This window comes from Pseudorca crassidens, chromosome 16 (assembly GCF_039906515.1).
Source record: "Pseudorca crassidens isolate mPseCra1 chromosome 16, mPseCra1.hap1, whole genome shotgun sequence".
NCBI classification, from domain to species: domain Eukaryota; kingdom Metazoa; phylum Chordata; class Mammalia; order Artiodactyla; family Delphinidae; genus Pseudorca; species Pseudorca crassidens.
In genome coordinates this window covers 26,677,456-26,687,274 of record NC_090311.1, presented here as the reverse complement: position 1 = coordinate 26,687,274, position 9,819 = coordinate 26,677,456, and the positions used below count along the sequence as shown (strand labels likewise).

General features: G+C 48.8%; 1 protein-coding gene across 8 annotated transcripts in view; it reads right to left on the bottom strand.

The window, feature by feature from the left end:
- Positions 1-118: 118 nt before the first annotated feature.
- ARMH3 (armadillo like helical domain containing 3) overlaps positions 119-9,819 on the bottom strand; it is a 173,601-nt gene continuing 163,900 nt past the window's right edge. For all 8 annotated transcript variants that reach the window (XM_067709617.1, XM_067709614.1, XM_067709616.1 and 5 more), the window contains 2 exons: positions 3,935-4,051; positions 119-1,725 (listed from right to left, as the gene is read on the bottom strand). In XM_067709617.1, coding sequence (XP_067565718.1) covers positions 1,633-1,725; positions 3,935-4,051 — 210 coding nt within the window. In that variant the 3' untranslated portion in view covers positions 119-1,632. The remainder of the gene's footprint in view (positions 1,726-3,934; positions 4,052-9,819) is intronic.

Below are 9,819 nucleotides of genomic sequence, written 5' to 3'. Positions count from 1 at the left end.
GGGGTTCCCTAACCAGATGAGACCAGCACCTCCGAGATTACCTTAACTCTGTCATTGAGAAAGGGGTTCTGGGTAACAGAGATTAAGGGGAAATAGAAAAGACACTAAAAAGACTGTTCCATACAAATCAATTTTTAATAACTTCAAATTGCCACCAGCTTCCAGCTCCTGCTCCTCTGGGGTTTATCTGTGGAAAAACTGTGGAAAACACTAAATGCCCCTGGCTGGACTAGCCATCTAGTGATCAGAGATGACCCTGCCCTTGATACCTTAAGAATCTACAACTATACATGGCAGCACGATGGTGGATTCTCTGGAATTTGCTCAATGTCGGAGTTGGAACTCTGGTTCCCAGGGAGGGCGAGTACCCCAAAAAGATTTGAAGCCAAGTGGAACAGCAGCTGGGGAGGTCCCAGACCTGCTCTCACGGCTGGATTCTGATACTTACTCCCAGATTCTTCCTGTGCTGCTTGCCCCCTACCATCCTGAGGGCTTTAGAAAGTGCTTTAGAAAGGGAGGATCTCAGAGCAGCAGCTATTTCAAAGGCAGCTGTGGGGCAGGAAAGCCTACAGTAGTAGTCCCAAGGAGGCCGTCCAGAGAAGGGACCATAGGCCAACTTCCCAAAGGTCGGCCTCTCCATGATGCTCACCTGGCCTGTTTCAGAGCCTGGCCCCAGCAAGTTCTCTCCCTTCCAGGCACCAGACCACAGCAGGAACAGATTCCTCCCCAGAGGAAATTCTCACGCAGGCTGGATGTAAACAACAGCCGGGTGAGGGGGAGGAACATGTGGAGGGGAGCTCAGCAGACACAAGAAAGGCTCCCAGAGGAGGGGGTAGCTAAGGAGGTGGGGAAGCTGCTGGAAAGGGAACCAGCAAAGTAGGCACCTGAGGGCTCCAGAAAACCTGTCCATGTTTATTTCACACACACACCCTAAAGACAATTTAAACCAGATTGAAAATGAAAAGCTAAGGTGGTGACCCTGTAGTGCTGACGAGTCAATGGGCTGGAAGGCAGGGCAACGCAAACAGGTACTCCCGTTGCCAAGAATCAAATCCACAAAGTGGTGGTCAGACAGCAGAGGAGTCAGCTCTGGATTCAGAAAATAGAAAAAACGTATCCCATTCCTACCCCACCCTAAGCCTGAGCTAAGGGTCAAGTGCAGGTGGGGGCTGGGGACACAGATTTCTGGGCACAAAGGAAGCAGAACTGGCTCCCCCTACATCTGAGAGTTAGTCTGTTTTCAGAAGCCTAGGAGAACCACTGACCCCCCAGGTGTTGGCATCACCCTAAGGCTTACCCAACAGCTCCTGAAAATTAGTCAGTAGCCACAACTTGTAATCTCAATTGGAAATATGAGGGGTTGTTCAGAGAGCCCACCCTGGAAGTCTCCACATTTCTGAAGGTGTCTCCCTGTGCCCACCCATCCTCTCCCCAAATAAGATCATCCTTGGCTTGCCCATCCTGGCCCCTGCTGTCCGAGCTCCACTGAAGTGCGGCCTTCACCGAGAGACCTCGGTATCTGTGTTTTTCTCCAGCTTTGGGAACAGGCCCTCTACCCTCGCCCCCGCCTCCAGCCCAGGAAGCCTCATGGGTAAGGGGCAGTCAGTGGCTGCCCAGGTATGCATGGCAGCCTCAGGAGATAGTGGAGAATTCCTTGAGCAGGACTTCCTGGCTGAGTGTGTGGAAGGCCAGGTTCCTCCGGACGTTGGTGCTAATGGATCGAACCTGGGAAAAGGTGAGGGAAGGTGGTGGGGGGGAGCACAGGCAGAGAGAAAACAGGAGAGAGTCCGTTACAAACAGCAGAGGGCAGTGCCTGAAGCACAAGGCCAAGATGCAGTGCTAGAAGTTTCTCTCTTAGGAAATGAACCCTTAACATCTATCATCCCTGCAGGTAAATGAGCAAACAATTCCGTGATAGTCGGAAGAAAAGAGAGGTTGAGAGACAGGAATCCTAGTGGATGTGAGCAGAGCGTCTGAGCACCTGATGAGGTAGAAACAAGCACAGACAGGGAAGGAGGGCTGAGGTCAGGCCTTTGTCCTTGCCTCGGCCAGGCAGAAGGGGCCCTGATCTGGTCAGTGGTCTAATGGAGGAGGAGAAACTGAGGCCAGAGGACTCATGCTCTGGAGCTACCTCTCTTTGGATGTGTTTTGAGTCTCCTCAATCTCCTTCTGTATTTATCTACTTTTCTCGGTTGGAAAGAACGGTTAGAGATGCAGCCCTTGTCTGTCATTGGATGGCAGGAGTATGATCCAAGGAGGCCAATAGCCAGGATCAGGTCATACAGCCAGTGAGTCCCAGTTGTGAAAGTAGGACCCAGGTTTCTCAACTCCTAGTCCAGCACTCTCCATACCACAAAGATGCCTCCCCACTTGAGAGGGAAGTCTAGCTGTATCCTTGCTATGTACCCACTGCTCATGCTTTCTACCCACAGACCAAGAACCTTGCAGGAAGTCCCGCCTGTGTCAGCAGGAGAAAAGACCTGTGGGAAAGGGGTCAGAAGGCCAAACTCCCTGCTCTGAGTGGGTTCTAAGAGGAATCCAGCAGACTCTGGAAGGAAATTCATTCATGGGAAATAGAAGTGAACATCGAATGAGAGACAAAGCAGGGGAGGAAGGAGAAAAAGAATGTGTATCTGTCTTAGGCCCCAAAGCCCAGGGAGCTTTTCTTCAATTTCTGCTTTGCTATGGGAAACTTAATGAAGTCATCAGGCAGGAAGCAGAGGAACGGGCAGCATGGCAAACAGCAGGCAGCTCAAGCTCATTAGCTCCAAACCTAACCAGACCCTCTTTGCTTCCCTGTGCCAGAGGTACAGATATGAGGAGAAATGAGTAAGGCACAGGCTAGTGCCCAAAAGCCTCAAGAGAGCTGCTTGAACTCTCTCCTCCACAATCCTCTTCATCTCCCAATAACTTGCTGAACACCCCATAAAAATACTGTACTCTGCTATCTTCTTATTACACTAGTGGCTTCCCTGTTCCCAACTAACTCAGTCCAGAGTATATCTGCCTCACCTTGGGGAAACCCAATAATCCCAGGAATGCCATGTCAGGGTCAGAGTTGGGCTGGGTTTAGCACAAGACAGGTGATCTAAAATCTAGCACCTTCATCATGGACTGGGCATGGGTAAGTAAAAGCTGGGCTGATGCAAGTTCTGCCCCAGAAGTGGGAGGTCTGAGGACATGGGAAGTCGGTACACAGGCCTGTGTGCCCTGGTCTCAGCCCCCAGCCAGGATGATCATGCACAACCAGGCAGGTGGAGTGGCAGGAATACAGGGAGACTGGGCTTTTCCTGAGAGCATCTTCTGAGCACAGGACAGGACAGGGACCACCAACAGGGTAAGTCCAGTTCTGTGGAAATGCTGACTGGGAGGTAGAGTAGGAGGCAGAGCAGATGTTCACTGGCTGCAGGTGACCACGGGAGGGGGCTGCAGAAAGCTGAGTGACTGGAAAGTAGGAATGGGGGCAGGGAGTGAAGACTGGAGAACTAGACTGGAAGGGCACTCAGACCAGGAACCAGTTAGGAACTTAGGAAGAAGTGATTACATAAGGAGGAGAAGAATCAATTACTCTCATTAGTTACCCTGAGGACAGGATAAGGAGTAATGAGCCAGAGCTGCCACTGGGAACACACGTCAAACTCCAGGCCCAGCTGGAGCTGTGCAAGGGAGGTCACCATGGCTGCAGAGGAGAGGTGTGCACTGCTGCCTCAGGCCTCTCACCCTTCCCAGCCTGGCACCAGCACTCTGGGGAATATCTTCAGCTCTCACTGCTTGGTCCTTCCTGGACTGCTTTGGGAGATAAGTTGCAAACACAATCCAAGCAGGCCTCTCCAGTCTTATTCCATCAGCCTTTGCCCACCTGCACAGTAGGACCCAGTGGCTGGAAAAGGGCCCTTAAGAGACACAGGCAGAGGTGGAGGCGGGGCACACTCACCAGCTCTTTGAAGAAAGCGGCTTCCTTGTGCTGCTCGGAGTAGCGCTCATACTGGTCCAGGCCATCTTGCAGCTTCAGTGTGAGCGTGTCATAGTTGGCTCGCACTACCTCTAGCACCTGGGGAAGTCAAGGGCCAGGTGGGGCTTAGTCCACACGAATCCTAGGTCATTTGGCCCCCACGCCCCTCCTGCTGCCCTACTGCGTTGGATTCAGTCTGAGACAACACCCCCAAGAGACCTTGCTCACTACTTATTACCCTGAAAAAAGCCTGGCCACGGGGAGTGATTCCTCAGGTTTCTGGGGCCATGTTTTTGTTTTTGTTTTAATTTTTATTGAAATATAGTTGATTTACAATGGTGTGTGTTTCAGGTGTACAGCAAAGTGATTCAGTTATACATATATATAAAAATACATAGGGAATTCCCTGGCGGTCCAGTGTTTAGAACTCCACGCTTTCACTGTCGAGGGCATGGGTTCAAGCCCTGGTTGGGGAATTAAGATCACACAAGCTGTGTGGCATGGCCAAAATATATATATACACACGTACATACATATTCTTTTTTTTACATTCTCTTTCATTATAGGATATTACAAGATATTGAGTATATAGTTCCCTATGCTATATGGTAGGTGGGACCAGTTTCTAATCTCTTCCATCCCCTGCCTTTCCTGACTAGTCCAGCCTGGTCACCAGGGCTGTTTACTGTGGGTATGGTAAAGAAGCATGAGAAGAGGTGACAGAATAGTGAGTGTCGGAGCCCCTCAGTATCCCTGATACTGAAGATGCGTTCTCAGCCATATCCTGCAGCTTTCTCTGGCCAGGCTGTCAGTTGCTGAGTAAGACTTTGCCAATGTCTCCTTCCTTTTCCTTTTCTGGGAACCACATTTCTTCAGTCCTGGGATGCTCCTCAGCACCATCTGCCACTTGTTTTCATCTCCCAATGCCAACTCAGTCTTCTTATCCATTGCCTGGATGGAACTTTTCGGGCATCCTAGCCTTGGAGTGTAGGAGACACTTTCTAAACTAAGCTAGAGCTTATCTCATCCTCTTTTGTTCTAATGAGGGCTCCCTCTCCTACTATGCCTCTGCTTTCTATGGGGGTGGATTCAGACCTCCACTAATTCCAGGAACCTTGGATCTCTGTGGTTCCAGAAGGAAAGGACTACCAAAGCCAGTCCTGATACGACTTCGGCTTAGCAGACCATAAATCAAAGACAAGGACAATCAGTTACATCATGAATATTTAGAGGTGAACTAGCCCAGCTCCCTGCTGCCCACTGTAATGAAAACTATTTTGTATATATCATGTCTATTATTAGCAAGACCAGACTAGTATTTAGAGAGTGTAGTACTATCTTGCCAGCTTGAAGATAATTATATTTGGGTTATACAATGATTAGTTACATCAGAAGATGTAGATCTTCTACATTAAGTTGGAAGAAGTGAGCTGGGTAGAAAGGAGAGACCAGGAGAGTGAATAAATTTTCACTGTGGCAATCTGTGTGAGAGCTATTTTGCAATTTGATCTGACCTGGGAGGGAAGTGTATGACGTTATGGAGAGCTCCCAGCTCAGTTGGGAGTCTTGGGAGGAAGGAGTGTGATGAGGGAGGCTTAGCTCCAACAGAACGTAGGGGTGAAGGGAATAAGCTAGAGTCATCACTGAGCACAGGGACTGAGAATGGATTCCTGAGGGGTACAAAGGTGCCTCTGGGCTGTTCCCTTCACCAGTTCAGTCTTGTGCCAGAGAAGACTTCACCTAGTGGCAAACACTTCTGCCTGCCAAGAATTCCTGAGGAGATAGTAGGGATGGAGAACACAGGCTTGTGTTCCTGAGTTTGGGAGGGACAGCTACGTCAAAGGTCTGGTCCAGATTCAGGCTCTTTTCCTCCAGACACCCCACTCCTCAAGGTCACTTTGCTAAACTATGTCCCACAGACTCTAGCATAGGCTAGCTCCTTTGCTTCTAATTCCATTTGTCAGCTCTGTCGGCAAGAGGACCAATACCCAGCAACGCCAGTCACCCACGAAGTAATCTGGCCCCCTCACGCACGTGGGCTGTGCTAGTGGCTGAAATATCTACGGCCAAGGTCTTGGCTCAGAAGTAAATGGCTCAAGCCCAGAAAAAGGCAAAATTCCAGAAAAAGGCAAGATGGAACCAGCTCCCAGGAATCAGGCAGAATAAAATAATACATGCTTTTCCAATCCCTGAACTCTGGGCAGCTTCAGCAATGGCTATGACCCAGCAACCTGGGCTCAGCCTTTCCTAAGGGGTGTCAGGTGCCAAAAGACAAATACCATGCTAAAGCTAACTCCTGAGAAGAAGAAACAGCACATCAAGAGATGCAATGAGAGCCTCAGGCAAGGCCGCCCTGATCACCTGGGCTTTCTCTCTTCTTGCCAGGGCAGACTGGAAGGTATAAGATATCGCTCAGAACAGGGATTTTTTCTTTCCCAATAAAGTCGGCTTTTCCTGTAAGAGCTTAGTTCAGTTTCTTGCAGGGAGGTAAAAGCAGAGAAGGCCCCTGAGCTATCAGCTCCTTGGAAGGAAACCAGAGGCCTGGCTGGACTTTGTGCATGATCTCAGCTCTCCCCTTGTCCAGACATTGCCCAGGGTCATGTTCTCCTTCCCTGGCCCTTTCTTGTGTTCACCCAGCCCCTGCCATTTCCTGCCCATATCACTTCTCTTAAATTTCCAAGAGAAGAAAACATTCTAAGCTCAGGTCTGGGCCCCAGCCCATTCGGAACTTCAGAGCACTAGGGATACACTCCTCGTCTGGGATCTTCCTTTCTGTAGCTTAAGACTTTAGGAATATGTCCATTTGGGCCTCCCTCACACTCAACACTGGCCTGGGACATGGCAAGGGCAGTAGTTAGGCAGAGGGTAATATCCCAGAACCCTTGTACCTAAAGGCCTCAGGCTTTACCATAATTTGCCGCCTCAATTTCCGACTTCCTGGCAACTTCAAAGGCCCTTCCTAGGCGAACATCCCTCCCTAATCAATCAGGTAACAGTCTACACCCTAGCACAGCCCACCTTCTTTCACCAGTTGTTGGGCTTGTGGGCTTCCTAGAATCTTTCATTTTCTCTGAAAGGACCTCATCTGGCCTCTCACTCTTCCTCTACTTTCCCAAAGCAGCTCCTCCCCAGAACTGGTTATGTGTTTACTGTGTTTAATGTGTTTCTTTTCTCCCAGAAGCAATAAAGGTCTCTCCCTAACCTTGCAATCCCACCAGTCTAAGGACAGCCCTTCAGTGGCATTCTCACAATTAAGTGGCGGTCACGTGCTGGACAGCTTGTAAGGGGAATTCTGATGATAGAGAAGCAAAAAGCCAATTCTCCTTCCTCCATAATCCATATTTATTCTTCCAAATTCAGGATTAGTTAAAGCTAAACAAGAAGCACTGCAGGGACTTCCCTAGTGGCAGTGGTTAAGAATCTACCTGCCAATGCAGGGGACACGGGGTCAATAACCTGATCCGGGAAGATCCCACATGCCGCAGAGCAACTAAGCCCGTGTGCCACAACTACTGAGCCTGTGCTCTAGAGCCCAAAAGCCACAACTACTGAAGCCCATGCGCCCTAGAACCTGTGCTCCTCAACGAGAGAAGCCACCGCAATGAGAAGCCTGTGCACTGCAGCAAAGAGTAGCCCCCGCTCACCACAACTAGAGAAAGCCCACGTGCAGCAATGAAGACCCAATGCAGCCAAAACAAAAAAAAAAGCAATGCAAAGATGTTCTCCAATTAAAGACATTGGTGGGTCACAGTCTGGGTCTAGTTGTGCCTAGGCCCTGAAAAAGAATCTCAACCAACAGCTATTAATTTTCAAAATAACGTAGTTAAGAGAATGGCTCTAGAGCCAGCCTGCCTGGACTCACCCTAGCTCTACCACATACTAGCAGCAGGGTGGAGCTGGGTTAGCCCGTTTCCTCATCTGTAAAACGGGGATAATAATAACGTTCATCATAGAGAAGATTAAATATGGTAATATATATAAAGCGCCAAGTATACCACTTGACACACAAGCAGTACGTAATAACCATAACTGTTATTATTATTATTATTTTAATTTTACACTGGGTTGAGAATCATTTCATAAGTTTATTTTATTTTTTAATTTATTTATTTTTTGTTTATTTTTGGCTGTATTGGGTCTTTGTTGCTGCATGCAGGCTTTCTCTAGTTGTGGCGAGCGGGGGTTACTCTTTGTCGTGGTGCACGGGCTTTTCATTGCAGTAGCTTCTCTTGTTGTGGAGCACGGGCTCTAGGCGCATGAGCTTCAGTAGTTGTGGTGCACAGGCTCAGGAGTTGTGGCTTGTAGGCTCTAGAGCACAGGCTCAGTAGTTGTGGCACATGGGCTTAGTTGCTTTGCAGCATGTGTGATCTTCCCGGACCAGGGCTTGAACCCGTGTCCCCTGCATTGGCAGGCGGATTCTTAACCACGGCGCCATCAGGGAAGCCCTGTTATTATTATTATTCTTTCATTTTAAAATGACTCCATGAATAACTGCTTTTTAGGACCTGAAATTCCAACCCCTGCCATAAATGAGCAACCTTTCCCTTCTCCCACTTTCTGGAAGAGATCTGTCTTCTATAGGCTTCCCAATGAGGGATTTCTGGTGGAGGAAAGAACACCCTGCTTTAGGGTTTGTGCTTTAGCAGGTACAGGCAGGCTGAGTGGCAGGCTCTCTCCTGAAGAAACAAACATGCTATTACTACTGATTGCCTCATTGAAATTGCATCATAGTTAGATTCTCAGCACCCTGAAGGAAGGCACCCAGTTTTACATTACAGATTTTCCACAATGCCTAACACAGCCCTAAGGAACAGTAAACATTCAACATGCTTGTGGACTAATTTATTAACACCCAGGCCCAACCAAAAAGGAAAGGAATCTCTCATCAAGGTTGCACAATAGGGGAGTTCCCTGGTGGTCTAGTAGTTAGGATTCGGCTTTCACTGCTGTGGCCTGGGTTCAGTCCCTGGTCAGGGAACTGAGATCCTGCAAGCTGCACACGGCCTGGGGTTGGGGGGAGTGGGAAAGTCTCATGATAAGATTAGAATTAGACAGTACACCCAGCCAGTGCACGGTTCTCAGCACTCTTTTTTTTTTTTGGCGGTACGCGGGCCTCTCACTGTTGTGGCCTCTCCTGTTGTGGAGCACAGGCTCCGGATGTGCAGGCTCAGTGGCCATGGCTCACAGGCCTAGCCACTTCGCGGCATGTGGGATCTTCCTGGACCGGGGCACGAACCCGTGTCCCCTGCATCGGCAGGCGGACTCTCAACCACTGCGCCACCAGGGAAGCCCTCTCAGCACTCTTATAGGCTTCTAAAGCCCAAGTCCTGTCTTTAAGAAGCTAACAAGCAAATGGGGAATCAAGATAAACCACCATGTAAAGGCATACCCACATATATAAGCATATAAACAGTTGGGCCAGTAGAACTAAGTGTGGTTTGCAGTCCGCTGCATAACTGACCAGTGAATGGGCAGCCTGGCTGAAACAGTATCACATCTCTTAAGACAGGGAAAATTAAGGAATCCAAAGTCTCTTCTCTTTTGCCTACCACCTAATCCTACTCAGCTAATTCAGATTGCAAAATTCTCTCCAGGTGGACATAGCCTAAAAGAGTCATGATGACCAAGAAGACAGTTAACTATCAGGACAAAATACCAGCCATCCAAGAGCTTCAGTTTCAATTCTTGCTCTTTTAAGAGAGTTGAGGGTTGAATCTTTGTAAAGGATCAACGTAAGGCTGGGACTCTGGCCCAAGAATAGAAGGAAAAAATGCGGAAAGGGAAGAGAGATGTTTTAGTGGATTATCTTTAAAAATATATTAAAATGCTCACTATAACATATTGTTTCCAAAATCCACTCAAGACTC